Genomic DNA, 16,448 nt, shown 5'->3' with positions numbered 1-16,448 from the left:
GAAGCGGTGCTGACCGCTGCTAATGCCATTATTTTCTGTTAAAATGAAACGCTGGCCATGCATTTCCACTTGCTGGGGCTGCTTTCTCATTGCTGTAATGTCCCTTTTGATCCCCAGCAAGCACAGAGGGTTCTGATCTGTACCCAAGCAGGGACACAGGCCTGACTGTGAGGCATCAGCTCTCCCTGCTCTGGTGACATGACCACCAGGTAGAAGAATATGGAGCTACTTCCAGGCAAGCTGGCTGAGGACCTGAAGCTCAGTTTTAGCGAATTTATTTACCCTCGTACCTCAGCACACGACAGCACTCGCTCACAAGCCTCGCAGCACACTCTTGGCTTTTTGTATTCTTCTGATTTCTTCCAAGTGTGTACGTATTGACTGTGGTGTACTCGTCACACCCTGGTTTTAGAAGCTATCCAGTGGTAGGAGGAACATACGTAATCCTGTTGTCTCTGCCGGTGGTCGTAGGATTTTTCTAGTGGTAAAACCCAGCAGTAGAATGACAGAGTGAGCATCTTCCTTTTCTTCTTGCTTGAATGATATTTTTATACACTTTTATATGCAATTTTTTTAAATATTTGCTATTTTTATTGTAGGGTTCTGGTTGGGTTTTTACCAGACCTCTGGTTGTCTACAGGCCCAGATTCTCACAGGAATATTTCCCTTCCCTTTTCTCCTCCCCCTTCTTCCCTGATAGACAAAAGCCATTTGCATTTGCAACATCAGCTTAGAGCAAAATAACACCTAGGGCCTGATCACTCTTTTAGTTGCACTGAAATCAAAGGAAGTTGCATGCAAAGTCCTGCTGGTCCCACCGGAGCATCTGGGGCCAAAGAGTCAATAGCCACAACATAGACAGCTAATTATGTGCAGGGTGGTGCTGCCTTCCTTTGCTGTGGTGGGAGCTGCTTCCACCACAACGTGTTTAAATACGACTATATATCTCTCTTCCTTCTGATGATGTTACTTCTTGTAGGCACTTCAATCAAAGTCATACCCTAGGGCACTGACTACCTTCAGCAAGGAGGAAGGGTGGACATTGCTGCTTATCTGTGACAGCAGATTTCACTGCTCTTGTGGCCAACCCTGAAGTGACAGGTCCTAAATAAAGTTAAGAAACATTAGAGCTATTGGTAGGAAGAGCAAGGGGAAATTAACCAAATTCAAGGATCTTGGTCTTGTAAAATAACCTTTTCTTAGCTGGCATTCTGCAGGGAATTCTATGTATGAAGTTGAACATAAACTTTAGAGTATGTTTATAAGAACTGATAATGGAGATGTCTGTCTTGAACTGAACTAAAATAAATAAAACACCTGTTCTCTAACGTTTTTCAAGGAAGAAAGAGGCAGGTTGTTATGCTATTTTGCACCAGGGTATAGAAAACAAGTTAAATGAAAGCAAAACTCAACATATGTTTGCTCCTGGGACTGGGGAGGGTAGGGTCATGAAAAAAAAAAACAACTATTTGTTTTGTTAAGACTCATAAAAAAAAACCAAACTAAATGAATGATGCCATGTAATGCCAAGTATTCTCAACTGTTCTGAGAATAATTTTAAACAATGTGTATTTATTGTTAGTTCTTTATTTGAAATAAGAGGCTTGTGGTCTCTAAATGTGTAAAACATTTTTCAACATTCCAGTTTTTCTGTAACTGAATCCATGTATGTTCATCCTATTACCAAATAAAAACAATGAGGTCTCCGCTCCATTTGAATTAAAGTTGTAGAAAGGTTTATTTTGTTCTGGTGCTTTCTGCATCTCATCCAGGTATGGCACTTGCCATTTGCTTTCCAGCGTCCAGCTCCCCATAGGGTATTAGTAATAATCAGCTCTTTTAAGTGTAGTGAGAACATGGCTTGGCAGCAGTCAGTGCTCACCACTTGCCCCTATGAGGAGGACTTAGTGGCATTGCCTGAATTCTAAAGATAGGGAAATTGAGGTAGAGAATTCAAATAGTTTACTTAAGGACAGGTCTACCTGTTTAGGGATTAGACACGTCAACATCACCTTTCCCCTTTTCTCTTTTGACTGAAATCACAGCCCATAAGAGTATCTAAACCAACAGCAACCCCCACAGTCATGCCCACTGAAACAATTGCTTGTGAGATTATTTTTTTCTGTGCTACTTAGAGCCTGAATATCGATCCCACAGGGCTGGTGTCCTGTGCTCCAGTATTGCTTATAGACCTCCTTCCACAGCAGTTCAGCTACATCTCTACAGAGCACCTTCTACAAAGCATCTTATTCCACAGGTAGACTCGAGCGGTGTCTGTGCAGTAGTCATCACACCACACAAGTAATGACCAGAATTTTCTGTATTGCTGCTGGTTTTCTATTTGATCTTTTCCTTAAAAGGGGAAAAATTAGTGATAAAGAGTGGCAGAGAGCAAGCCATTCTCTCTAAGGAGGACGTAAAGTTCAGAGATGTTCAGTACAAGCATTAGAGGCTTTGTGCGTTCCCTTTCGCCTGAAATTCCAGTTTTAATTCACTTTTTTCCTCTCTGGGAAGTTCACTGTTATTGATTTCCTGAAGAACATGCAATGTGCTCGCCACTGTACCTGCTTGTATTCTTACACCTTACCGGCTTGGTTTGGGTCTGCATGTACTTCCAGTCCAGTGCAGGCAGAGATGAAGCCAAGCTACCAGTTTTTGTTGGATGTTGAGGGTGTCAATGTAGTCAGCTGTGATCTTCGAATCAAAAATACTGGCTGCCACATAAGGAAGAAGGGAGAAAAGATGGTTTGGAAAAGGCATCTAATGATTTGCGTGACTCACCTCCGCTTGCAAGTAAAGTATCAGAGTTCTTTCTCTGGTGCATGTAGCCAGCGACATAAATTCCCGGAGCTGTTACCAACCGGTGGTTCCCAAAGGGATGCCAGCCACTTGCTGAACTGCCACAGAAGCCAGGTAAGTGCTGTGTAACTGCCTTCAGAGCCATGGCGGGCAAGAGAACTGACGATTGCCAGTTCTGTGAGGACATGGAGGTAGCCAAAGGGAAGGCTGGCTGAGAGCTGACAAAGGTTCATAGGTCCAAAACTTAAGAACATGAAACTTCCAGAATCAGTAAATTGGGTATCTCCACCCAAACCCAGTAAGTGATAAAAAGAAGAAAGATACGTTTGGTGTTGGCTCCTTTAGATGGAAAGGTCCCCAGAAGTGAGTCTGCTTTCTCAGTTAGCCTCACCTAAAGCCATGGGTAAGACATGGCAGAAAGAAGGCAACAAACACCTCGTAGTGGTGGCAGCGCTACAAAAAGCATTTGCATGGCTGGTGGGACTACTGTTCATCCATCTCTGCTGAAGCTCCTCTTTCTTTTTGAAGGTCCAGTGCGACGTTCAGCTGACTTACCAGGCTTGGGTTCCTCGGCAAACCACCTTACGTTGCCAGGTCAGTGGGTACTGCTAATTTGCTTATATGCACAGCTACAGAAATAGGCACTCACAGTGCCAACTGTTCAGGAGATGGACATAAACAGATGCCTTCTTCTCCAGGTATGGCATGACTTTTACATGTCACGGTTAAAAGGTTAAACCCGTTCACTGGGCTTGAACAAATGAACTGTTGTTTTTTATGTTCTTTACTGCATTTCAGGTTTTTTAAACAAATACCTTATGTTTTGTGGCTTGCAGTGCGCGCTTCACAGACTGTTCAATCAGCAAATTAATTTGGGCCACTGTGGCTGCTGTGCCAGCAGATGAGGTGTGGTGTGGCTCCATATATAGATGCCAACATGCCGTAGCGTGTTTCTGTGGTGTTTTGGTTCTCCAGGTTGTTCATGGCATGATGCTCTTCCACAGGAGCTACCTTAAGAGATTGTTTCCCCAGACACAGCCACTTGGGGAGAAGAATGAGCAGGAATGTGACAGAGTTCAAAACACTGTATTCCCTTAGTAAAACGATGTGCTTCATGAGTTACTCTTCTGCTCGAGAATGAGAATGGGAAATCAGTGAAAGAAAAATTTAAACCTTTGAGAAGCAGGCTTACATGAGGACTACCAAGTAACTAACCCAAGACAGGCTTTAGATAGAAAGCATGGAACAGGAAATATCATAAATCCATCCTCTTCCCCTCGGGAGTTTCTCGTCATTGGCGGTGACAATAAGTATTAGCTGTATATATTACTTATTTCTTGTAGGACCCCAGCAGTTGTCAAATTTTTATATTTATATTCATATGGGAAGTTAATGCTTTGGATATTTTCACCCAAGATTTTCTTGATGTGACGTTTAGAGGTCTTGCTCTTTGGAGAGATTTTGGAGAGGTCTTGCTTTTTGAAGGGAAAGAATGTGATTTGTTTTAAGGAATAGTTGTGGAATGAAACATTCATGTCACACTACAGCCATGACTCTCATCTAATGTAAACAGATATAATTTCAAAACTAGTAGCTCACTTTTTATTCATTTTGCGTGTTTCCGTTGGTCCTTTGCTTGTTTTTAACGAGAAACGCTTACACAGGGTTTTTCATTTATCCAATGCTACACCACTTTTAACTGGTCGATCCATTAACAAGTACCTAAAACCAACAAATCCTGCATCCCTTCTAAGGTGTGATGCTTCCTCTGAGCCTGCAGACCACTGTTCTAATAAGAAGGCAGAGAATATAAATGCAGAAGGGAGGGGTTTGGCATGAGCTACCAGGCACCGTCCCTTCCGTGTTGTTGAAGTGCTAAATCACCTTGCTCAAATCCTTCTTGTGTGCCTCAGTTTCCCCATCCCTTTGGGAATGCTAGCATTTCCTCCCCTTTCAAACTCTCCGCTCTAGGGATCTGTTCACTCTTAGGATTCGGAAAAGAGCAATAGGGAGGGTCCACCTTGGAGAGCGGGGAGCGGTCAACCTAATAGTGTCCCTCTCTGTCAAAAGACCATGTGGATTTGCTGCCTGTCCAGCCTTCCTTTCAGTAGTGCTGCCCACTGGGACAATCTCTCCTTGTCATGGCCAACTTTTGAATCTGTGCCGTGTCAACTGAAAGCGCGCTGGAGGAAGAGAAAGCCAAGAGGTGACAAGGTGGGGAGGTTTGAGGAGGTCAGGCAGCTGCGTGCAGGAGAGAGCCCTGGCAGCGCTCTCCCACCTGGGCTTGACCGTTGGTGAAAGCAGAGTCCCCCAGCAGCTCAGCTGCATCTGCCGGTGCCACAGGGAGCCCGGACATGTCTGCTGCCTGCTGGAACAACGCCTTTTTCCCAGTGCAAAGAGGATGGACCAACCATTTCTCCAAGGAGCCTGCATTTTGGGTGGTGAGGATGCAGAGTGTGGTGAGGAAGCCCAGCAGGGCATTGATGTACCCAGAAGTGTTCTTTCCAGTCCCTGAGGGACGACGTCTGTCTTTCTGCGTTTTGGAAACATTTGGAAGTCTACTTGTGTCGGGGTCCTGGGGGTGCTGGTGGGCCTCAGTGGCTGGGACCGGGCTGCCCTGGGACCCCCACCGACTCCTGCCGAGGGCCCAGGGGCCGTGTCTCAGCTCAGCCTGAGCCATGTGTAGGTGTGTCTGTCTGTGCCCCTGTCCCCGGGCTGGGCCTGGGGCTGCACTGCAGGAGCTGCTCTCCTGGATGGAACCCTCTGGCTCAGGTCAGAGCTCGTCAGGCAGAACTCTGGGCATAACAGCAGAACTGTTCTGTCCTGTCCTGCTGTGTCCCTGCGCTCCCCAGGAGCAGCGTTCCCTGACACGCCGGGGGTCTCAGCTCCAAAGACACTTCCAAGAACACAAACCACAAAGGTTACAAGTGGAAACAGGCGATTCTTTTTATTTTGTTTTTTCTGACTCTGTTTCACAGCCGATGCTCACAAGCATTAGCACAAGGCCCATGTTAGCCAGGAGCAGGCTGATGCCTTCTGCAGCTGAGCTGGAAAAGACATGCCTTGAGTGTGGCAAAGGCAAGGCACAGAGCTACGGAAAGGAGCAACAGGAACAGAGCCAAGCAGCCCCTGTTTCCTGAAGAGGGAGAAAGTGAAGAAGCAGGATCAGGACTGACCACACACAAAAGAAGAAGTGGTGTGTGGTACTCTGCGATGTTTTCCAAAGTAGGACAATACAATGATGACAAGCACCATTTTGGCCTTCCAGAACTTGCTCCGCTGCTGTGCTCCTTGGCCAGAGATGCAGGAAAAGCGCTCTGGTAGCTCAGCAGTGCCTTGGAGAGAGGGGCAAGAGCAGCAGCGAGAAGCAGCCGAAAGGGCCCAAAGGAGCCCGGCACGGGGCCGTGCTCGATGCTGCAGAGGCAGCAGGAATGCCTGGTGGGACGCCAGGGGCTGAAGCAGCCTTAGCAATGGATGAAAAGGTGTATGCTGTCCTCCACAAACTCAGTCCTTTTCAAATTTTTAACTTCCCAGGTCACAAAGATTCAGAACAATCCCTCCGTTTCTTAACCGAGGATACATTTCCTCTTCTGGCTGAGCCCTGCTCAGATGGACCAAGACCTTGACTCACTCCAGCATGCTGGACCCAGCTGGTGGAGCAGCAAACAGTTTGCAGCTTCATGGGAAGGGTACTTTGGATTCGACACCAATCAGCTGGTCCTCGAAATGAGAAGGGCAGTGACAGGTCTGAAGCCACAATAACTCCCTATACAGATGCTCTGGCAAGCGGGGATTTTCCTTGGACAAGTTTCCCCAAGGGTCAGCACAGCAAAGAACACGAAACCAGAGCCTGAATTCCCACAAGTGTTTTTGCTGCAAGAAATCTTCAGTCCTACCGCAAGTGTCCCTGTAGGCATTGCCATTGAGTTGCTGCTCTTGGCACAGCTCCTACTTCCAAAAGTGAACCAGAACCGTTCGTGCCGTTCCCTGCTCAAACTCAGGGATGAAAGCTCCTGTTTTCAACAGCTTGATCCTGCCCGGAAAGGTGATAGGATGATCCTACAGCTGAAGTGGAGAATTCTGCAGGAGTTTTGGGATGGGGTTCACATTTCGGAGGTGCCAGATATTTACCTCTAGAACTGAAGGTGCAGAGGTCCCTAAAAGTATTTCCAGTTTTGCAGCAGACATCCTGTGTGCTGTGCAACAGCACAGTGGAGTGCTGTCCCTGCTCCGTCTCAGCTCTTCCAGTACTAAATGCAGTAACAGCCGACTTTTCCACATGAGCGAAGCACATTTTTGAAAAATAAACCCTTTCCTTTTTTCCTCCTTGTCCTCACCCTCCTCCTCATCGTTGTCCTCCTCATCATCATCTTCCTCTTCCTCATCCTCCTCTTCCTCATCCTCCTCCTCCTCATCCTCCTCCTCCTCCTCGCCCTACACAGCACATGCTGAGGAAACCTCTCATGACATTTCTGCACAGCCCTGCACTAACAGAAGGCACTGAATACCCACAACCACGTCCCAGCTCTGTCACCTTGTGAGAAGGAGACATGTCCCTTCTGATGAGAGGCGAGAGCTGTGGATCATCTCCAGAGAACTGGACCATCTGCACCGAACTTCAAAAAGCAAGTGTGCAGTGCTGTTTGGAATTCTGCTGTGTTCATTCCGTTTTGCCGGGTTTCCACAGGAGGGCAAAAACTTGACACTAGCAAGGCTCAAAGACTGAGCCCTCGGTCTGAAGCAGGACATGCTCCTCAATTAGATAGTTGCCAGTCTTTTGAAGGTGAGCAATACCTCTTCGTTTCCCAGTGGAATTTTTTTGGCTCCTTGTATTCCTTCTTAGAAATGCCTGATTGATTTCCTATGGAAAACATGCTAAAACAGAAGAGCCTGAGAACAACAGTGCTCGATGCTGCAGAGGACAAGAAGCAGCCCCCAGGGCCACCCTGGGCCTGCCCTGGGAGTCTAAGAAGCTTCCTCCCCCTGGATGCGGGGCACGAGGGCCACCTCTGTGGAGCAGGAGCAGCAGCCCCTGGCCCAAATTGGCCAAAGGAGCCCCGGCAAGGGGCTGTGCTCGGTGCTGCAGAGGAAGGCAAAAAACCCCGGGGACACTTGCTGGCCCAGTGTGGGGGGAAAAAAGCCTTCCTCCCCCCAGATGCGGGGCACGAGAGGCCATCCTGGTGGGGCGTGAGCAGCAGGTGGTGACCCAGGCAACAGGGACCGGAGGAGCCCTGACAAGTGGTCGTGCTCGATGCTGCAGAGGAAGGCAAAAAACCCCCGGGGACCAGGGCCAATCTGCCCCGGGGGAAAATTCCTTCCTGACCCCAACACTGGCGATCGGCTGTTCCCTGAGCATGGGAGCAAGACCTGCCTCCTCCTCCCACAGGCTGCTTACGCCTCCCAGGAGGTGCCCAAGCCCTGTTCTCCCTCAACCTGGAGCCATCTCAGGGGCTTCCAAGAGTGGCCGAAGGCCCCTGGCCTGATTGACCTTGCAGGCAAAAATCCTTCCCATGCCTGGCAAGGACCCCTGGAAAACAGGGGACCCCGGAAACATCTGTGCATCCCATTTCTTACAGCTGCTGCCCCTGGTTTTGCAGGGGATGAGGATGGCGAGGTGCTCCTCAAGAAGGCATTGCCTTGGTCTTGCCACTGCTGTCCAGCTGAAAAAGCCTGAGAGCCTCAGGTGCCTGCAGGAGTAGTTGGTGCTTCTGTCCTCCAGCAGTCTTGTGCAGCTTCTGGTCTTCTTCTCTCAGACCTCTCCAAGTAATTCCACCGGCTCCTCAAGGCCTTCCTCTCGGATGTCTTCAGGCTGCCCTTAGAACAGCTCTGGCTACCCCAAGTGCCCTTGTAGGCATTGCCACCGAGTTGCTGCTCTTGGCACAGCTCCTACTTCTAAAAGTGAACCAGAACCGTTCGTGTCATTCCCTGCTCAAACTCAGGGTGAAAGCTCCTGTTTTCAACAGCTTGATCCTGCCCGGGAAGGCGATAGGATGATCGTACAGCTGAAGTGGAGAATTCTGCAGGAGTTTTGGGATGAGGTTCACATTTCGGAGGTGCCAGATATTTACCTCTAAAACTTAAGGTGCAGAGGGCCCTAAAAGTATTTCCAGTTTTGCAGCAGACGTCCTGTGTACTGTGCGACGCGCTGTCCCTGCTCCGTCTCAGCTCTTCCAGTACTAAATGCAGTAACAGCTGACTTTTCCACATGAGCAAAGCACATTTTTGAAAAATAAACCCTTTCCTTTCTTCCTCCTCGTCCTTTTCCTCCTCCGCTTCCTCCTCATCCTCCTCCTCCAACGAGGAGGAGGATGACAACAAGGAGCAGGACGACGATCACGAGGAGGAGGAGGAGGATGACAAGGAGGACGAGCAGGATGACAAGGAGGACAACGTCCTCATCATCGTCGCCCTCCTTGTTGTCCCCGTCCTCCTCCTCATCGTCGTCCTCCTCCTCATCGTTGTCCTCCTCCTCCTTGTCATCCTCCTCCTCATCCTCCTCCTCCTCCTCCTCCTTCTCCTCGTCCTCCTTGTCCTCCTCCTCCTCCTTGCCTGACACAGCACATGCTGAGAAAACCTCTCATGACATTTCTGCACAGCCCTGCACTAACAGAAGGCACTGAATACCCACAACCACGTCCCAGCCGAAGCACTGGCTCTGTCACCTTGTGAGAAGGAGACATGTCCCTTCTGATGAGAGGCGAGAGCTGTGGATCATCTCCAGAGAACTGGACCATCTGCACCGAACTTCAGAAAGCAAGTGTGCAGTGCCGTTTGGAATTCTGCTGTGTTCATTCCGTTTTGCCGTGTTTCCACAGGAGGGCAAAACCTTGACACTAGCAAGGCTCAAAGACTGAGCCCTCGGTCTGAAGCAGGACACGCTCCTCAATTAGATAGTTGCCAGTCTTTTGAAGGTGAGCAATACCTCTTCGTTTCCCAGTGGAATTTTTTTGGCTCCTTGTATTCCTTCTTAGAAATGCCTGATTGATTTCCTATGGAAAACATGCTAAAACAAGAGCCTGAGAACAACAGAGCTCGATGCTGCAGAGGACAAGAAGCAGCCCCCAGGGCCACCCTGGGCCTGCCCTGGGAGTCTAAGAATGCCCCCCGGATGCGGAGCACGAGGACTACCTCTGTGGAGCAGGAGCAGCAGCCCCTGGCCCAAATTGGCCAAAGGAGCCCCGGCAAGGGGCTGTGCTCGGTGCTGCAGAGGAAGGCAAAAAACCCCCGGGCACACTTGCTGGCCCAGTGTGGGGGAAAAAAAGCCTTCCTCCCCCCAGATGCGGGGCACGAGAGGCCATCCTGGTGGGGCGTGAGCAGCAGGTGGAGACCCAGGCAACAGGGACCGGAGGAGCCCTGACAAGTGGTCATGCTCGATGCTGCAGAGGAAGGCAAAAAACCCCCGGGGACCAGGGCCAATCTGCCCCGGGGGAAAATTCCTTCCTGACCCCAACACTGGCGATCGGCTGTTCCCTGAGCATGGGAGCAAGACCTGCCTCCTCCTCCCACAGGCTGCTCACACCTCCCAGGAGGTGCCCAAGCCCTGTTCTCCCTCAACCTGGAGCCATCTCAAGGGTTTCCAGTGCCTGGCAGGGCACCAGTGGCTGCTCCAAAGCACTGGGACCCCTGGAAACATCTGTGCATCCCATTTCTTACGGCTGCTGCCCCTGGCTCTGCAGGGGATGAGGATGGAGAGCTCTGCAGTGCTCCTCAAGAAGGCATTGCATTGGTCTTGCCTCTGCTGTCCAGCTGAAAGGGCCTCATAGCCTCAGGCACCTCCAGGGCTTGGTGGTTCTCCTCATCTCCTGAGGCGCTTGCATCTGTTCCCCAAGGCTGAAGCGGGATTTCCATCCATCAGATGGGCTTTGCAGGTGGCCTGGCCAGGAGCTGGCCTTGCAGTGGAGAACCTCCAGCAGCCTCGTCCAGCCTCTGCTCTTCCTCCCTCAGGCCCCGCCAAGTAATATCCCAGCGGCTCCTCCCGTCCTTCCTCTCTGCCCTCTGGCCAGCTCTGGCTGCGGGCACAGGGGACGCTCCCTTTTATAGTGCCCGGGGGTGGGCGTTGCCGGGTGCTGGCATTGTGACATGGGGGGGCAGGCCCCGCCCCCCGGGCACAGGCCCCGCCCCCCGGGCACAGGCCCCGCCCCCCGGGCACAGGCCCCGCCCCCTCCCCCCAGCACCTTCCAGGAGGCTCTGGCTGCTGCCCCGAGGCCATCCCTGTGCCCAGGGGCTGTCCCTGCCCCTGGTGTCCTGCACTGGGCACAGCTATGGGTGTCCCTGACACACCCTCTGCCACTCGGCTCCCGGGGACAATCCCAGGGCTGTTCCTCTTCTCTCCGGCCAGGGCAGAGCCATCCCTGCAGCCCAGAGACCACCTCTACCAGCCGTCCCCTCCCTGTGCCAGAGCTAACAGCCGTGGGGCCCCGCAGCAAGGAGGACAGGGGATTTCATCTGGCGGACACAGACCCTTTTCCTGGGGTGTAAGGGAGGGTGATTTTGGCAGCCACAGCCTGCGAGAAAGCCTGAGCGAACCACAGCCATAGGTTGGCATGGACGGTGCCAACAGACCACCGTGGAAATCCCCCCAGCTGACTGTGTTCTTAAGTTTTGTCAGAGGCAAATCTTTTTCCGAAGGAGTGTTGATGAGTAAAAACCTTGCTGTTTACTCAGTGACTTTAGCAATGGCATTAAAGGAAATGACATTTTAATGGCTTTTTCAAAGGGACGTGACTTTGGAATGAATAGGAAGATTTATATCTGTCTTCTTTGAGATACTTGGAAAGGAAAGGAAAAGGATATCAGTGTTTTGCCTTCTGTCTTCTGATCAGAGTGGTATTGCTACTTCACAATAAGAGTGTTTGTTTCTAGAACAAGTTTTAGTGGTTTGAAATACTGAAGACGACTATGTAGTATTTTGGTCAGTAAGCATTGTTAGCAGTGACTTCCTTCTTATTGCAACAGGGCAAAAACTATTGCAAATAAGTATATTTCTAGCAAAGTCAGTGGAAGCAGGAAAATTCTAGCTAAAGTTTTGACTATGGTGTACAATAATTCTTGTGGACTGTGGTGATGCATCTCCTGGCTTCGAGCTCACATGAAATGTCTGTCGTGCTCGATACTGCGGGCAGACTCCTCCATAAAGGTTTTTCTCCTGGTCAGATTATCGATGAGATTGAAGCTTTTGGCATTGTCTGGACTGTTTAGTTCAAGTGATCATCTGCAAAGTAATTGGATTTTGATGGGCTCTCTTGTTGACCTCAACCAGTGGGTGCCTGGCACATCTCAGGATCGTTTTAAAGGGCAGAACTTGTGGCAGTATGTGATACTCCTGTGGTTTCTCAACTCATGGATGAATGGTTTAATCTGTGGCAAATCTGGCACGTTTTTTCACTTGCCCTTCTGTATATGTGCCTCAACTTCCAAACCAGTTTCTTAGGCATTAACTATGGCTGCTTATAGGAGCTTCCATCACTGCTGAGAGAAAGTAATAGCTTCTGGTGTAGTGCCTCAAGCTACTGATCTAAGTGGAGATGCGTGGAGTGTAGTAGGCTGCTTTTGTGTTACTCAACCCGGGGACAAGAGGGATGGGGAAATGAACAATTCTTGTTCCATCATGTAAGCATTGCACAAGTTCCATGGTTCTCTGAAACCTGTTAGTTGGTCTGCTGAAAATGCGTTTGCAGATATCCTCAACACAATATCTGTAGTTAAACCCAGGGTGTATCAGATCCAACCTGTAGGGTTTTGCTAAAATCTTAGAAGCAGATTACAAGCTCTACACTCACTTCTGCTGAGCAGAAGTCTTTGAAAATGCAGAGGTCAGTTACAGGTGTGTGTCCCTCAGGAAGGGCATAGGGTGGTATGAGGTTGGCAGCCCTTAACTATGGTGCTGCAAGCAGAACCTGAGGACTAGTGCTGCGTGAGATCTTCCTGGCAGTCTGCACCTTTTTCATTCACAGTTGTCTACTAACAGGCAGCACTGGCATTCATTCATACTTTCATCTGTCATGACCACTATACCTTAAGCAAATCAAGACCTAATGTTGATGTAGGGCAGGTGTCTATACCAAGCAGCTAAAGGGAGTCAAAAGAAGAGTGGTATCAAAGAAAGGATAAGAGGAAACACTGGGTGGATACAAATCTGATGTTTGCACAGCTGCTGTTCTGTAAGATGCTGAGTCCCGCTGGCCAGAGCAGAGTGGCTAATGCATTCTTAGCCTCCTTGCTAAGTCTGAACGACACATAGATAGTCCTTCTGCATGATGCTACCTATGTAACTATTCTAGTCTACACTGACACTCTCCAAATACCTATTCTCTGCTTTTATTGCCCTGATGACAGCCATGATCTCAAAAAATTATTATTTATTTTCCCTAAATTGGAAAAAAAAAAAAAAAGGAAATTCATGCCTTAGCAGCATCAAGGTTAGAAACTTGTAATACTTACATCACTCCATGCATGAAGCTCCTGAGAATCGTAACCTATTAAAGCCCACAAAAACATGTAAGCATTCTCATTTTTATTCCCATTTTACATGTGGAGAAACTAGGGTGAATGCTATACCCCAGGTCACACAAGAAGTCAGTGAGAAATCTGGGAACAGAACTCTAGAGTCTCTCTAGAGTCCTGAGAGAGAGTCTTCTCCCCATCACTTTGAGTCACTGGAGCCTGAAGAAATTAAATGTCATGGATGCCCTTTATCAACTCCTGTACAAGGATGATAAACAGCACTGTCAGTGTTTTGGATAAACCCCCTTAAACCTATTAGCCAAGTCATCTCTGCTGGGAACAACTCCAGTGAAATTCTAGTTAACAATAAATATTCCCCTGTGCTGAGCAGTGGAAAATCCAATCATAGTTTGGCTGAATCCATGCTGAGTATAGAAAATGGAATTAATCTGAAAAGTGAGTGTGCCTCAAAGAACAGTTACTCACCTGGATGTTTTTCAAGCTTTTAATGAATGTCGATCTCGTCTAGTTGAGAACAGGAAAGATAATGACCGTGCAGAAATCTGGATGTGTATTTCTGAAGTTTGTGAAATCCATAGTTTTTTTTTCTTAAGACATTTTAGAGTACGATTAATCACTCAAGGAGTTTAACAAGATGAGAGTGTGACTGTTCTAGTGTTTGATGTTAGTTAGCTCACACAGGGGAATCTTCTTTGCTTCTTAGGATTCATGCTGAGAGCAATGGTTTTTCTTTTCAAGTACTTATCATGCTAGTTATTGACTTATTACTTGGTTATTTGGCATAAGACAAATACATTTCAGTCATACTCATGTTTAATTTTTTATTCTACCTGTGTAAAGATCACAGAATCTCAGAATCACAGAATGTTAGGGATTGGAAGGGACCTCAAAGAATCATCTAGTCCGATCCCCCTGCTGGAGCAGGACCACCCAGATCAGATCACACAAGAACGCGTCCAGGCGGGTTTGGAACATCTCCAGAGAAGGAGACTCCACAACCTCTCTGGGCAGCCTGTTCCAGTGTTCTGTTAGCCTTACTGGGAAGAAGTTCTTCCTCATGTTTAAGCGGAACCTCCTATGTTCCTGCTTATATCCATTTCCCCTTGTCCTATCATTGGATGCCAGTGAGAAGAGCCTGGCTCCATCCTCATGACAGTCACCCTTTCCATATTTATAAACATTAATGAGGTCCCACCTCAGTCTCCTCTTCTCCAAGCTAAAGAGACCCAGCTCCCTCAGCCTTTTCTCATAAGGGAGATGCTTCACTCCTTTAATCATCTTTGGGGCCCTGTGCTGGACTCTCTCAAGCAGTTCCTTGTCCTTCTTGAACTGCAGGACCCAGAACTGGACACAATATTCCAGATGCGGCCTCACCAGGGCAGAGTAGAGGGGGAGGAGAACCTCTCTTGACCTACTAACCACACCCCTTCTATTACACTCCGGGATGCCGTTGGCCTTCTTGGCCACAAGGGCACATCGCTGGCTCATGGTCATCCTGCTGTCCACCCGGACCCCCAGGTCCCTTTCCTCTGTGCTGCTCCCCAACAGTTCAGTCCCCAACTTGTACTTACAAGATGTAAGAAAGCAAGACATAGATTCAAATCAAGGGAGTCAAGAAGTTGAGAATAGTCAGATTCATATGTAGCCCACTTGTGACTTTCACAATGGCCTGTAGTTTACTGGAAAATTGTATGAAACCTCTCAGACCCACCTATTCTAGAATTTTGGGAAATGTAATCTCAATCCAGATTTATTGCCTTAAAATGACCTTGTTTGATGATCTTTTGAAAACAGTGAGATGTTTAGCTATCTTCATGTAGATAGGTAAGTATAAAGTTGCTTCTTCATTTAGACTTTTGGCATGTTTATCTTCTAAACTGTTGTTTCCTGATCTTGAGAACCTTTCTTGGGAATCACCTGTGTTGGTGTGGTCTTCTGGGATGTCCAAATAAGGGCATGGTTTCAGGATAACCTATTCTGAAGTGCCTAATTGCCCAAATTTCAATTTTGGAGACGTCTTTGTTTCATTCTAGAGTTTTATGTCTGTATTTTCACATCTTTTTTTTTTTCCTGAACTTTTTCCTAACCGTCTGTATCTACTCACTAACCCAAAAGAGTTTTGGCTCTCAGGCTGAGAAACCCTCCTTTGCACAGGCCGGCTGTGCCAAGAGGGATGGACGCAGCTTCTGAGGAATTCATTTCTTGTCCACCAGCAAGTGAATACTAGGCATGGTAACCGTCGTTGTTCTTCCTTTGTCACTGCCAGCCATCAAACCTCAGCTGCATCACCTCAGGAGGCCCACTCACAGCTCAGGAGACTATTTCCCAGTCTTTCACAAGAAATCGGAGGAACATCTGGTGAGATGTAAGCTACTTGACCAGAGGGGAAGGATGAAGAAGATCCAACATATTTCACAGAGCTGGAATAGGAAATAGCAGAAGAGATAAAGAGGCACGTTCTGGAATGACACTTCTCACAGGCGGACAGAGGACCTTGTGTAACCGTTGCACAGGCCATACTGTGTTGTACAGCAGCTGCAGCTCTAGATAAAAACAAGTGTATGATTTAGCTACAAAATATAGTGGACATTTTGTTAGAAACGTTCTCAATGTCCTTCTTATTATTGCAGCGCGTGCCCACTTAGCACTAAAATATTGGGCTGTTGCCTTAAAAGAAGTAATTGCATACCACTCTCCTGTCAAATTAATGATGCCGATGCTTTCCTAGATTGTTGGGCTACTTATGGTGTTCTCAATGTGACCTTTTGCCTACCACAGGTAAGACAACAACTCCTATTTCAGACAGCATGGGAAAGTTTTTTCTTGCCTAACTGTACTGAGGAGAAGTGTCCTCCTGTCGCAGTGTGATAGGTGTTCAGGAGGATGAAGGTGGGAGGCTGGAGTACAAAGAATCCTCTTGCTTCACTCATAAGAAAAAGAAGACATAGCACAGCATTAAAATTGTTCATTGCACAAACTCTGATAAATGTTAAATTTAACAGTGATTGTCTTTTGTGACATTCATTTAGTTGAGTTTGATCCTGTGCGTTCTTTCGGTGCACGGTGTCCCATGGACCTGAGTTTCACAGCTGAACGTATCCCCTCTGAAAAAGTTGCTCTTGGCCCCAAATTTTACACATTGAGAAAGAGTGGTGAATAACTCTCTGCCCTCTCTCCAGACCCCT

The 16,448-nt window shown here is 48.1% G+C and overlaps 1 protein-coding gene across 1 annotated transcript in view; it reads left to right on the top strand.

The window, feature by feature from the left end:
- Positions 1-15,699, top strand: part of PDE1C (phosphodiesterase 1C) — a 274,905-nt gene extending 259,206 nt beyond the window's left edge. The window contains exons 17-18 of the mRNA XM_086614381.1: positions 3,328-3,393; positions 15,530-15,699. Of these exons, the coding sequence (XP_086470507.1) occupies positions 3,328-3,393; positions 15,530-15,699 (236 nt within the window). The remainder of the gene's footprint in view (positions 1-3,327; positions 3,394-15,529) is intronic.
- The last annotated feature ends 749 nt before the right edge of the window (positions 15,700-16,448 follow it).

Source organism: Tauraco erythrolophus, chromosome 7, assembly GCF_009769465.1.
Source record: "Tauraco erythrolophus isolate bTauEry1 chromosome 7, bTauEry1.pri, whole genome shotgun sequence".
NCBI classification, from domain to species: domain Eukaryota; kingdom Metazoa; phylum Chordata; class Aves; order Musophagiformes; family Musophagidae; genus Tauraco; species Tauraco erythrolophus.
This window is presented reverse-complemented; position numbering and strand designations above follow the sequence as displayed.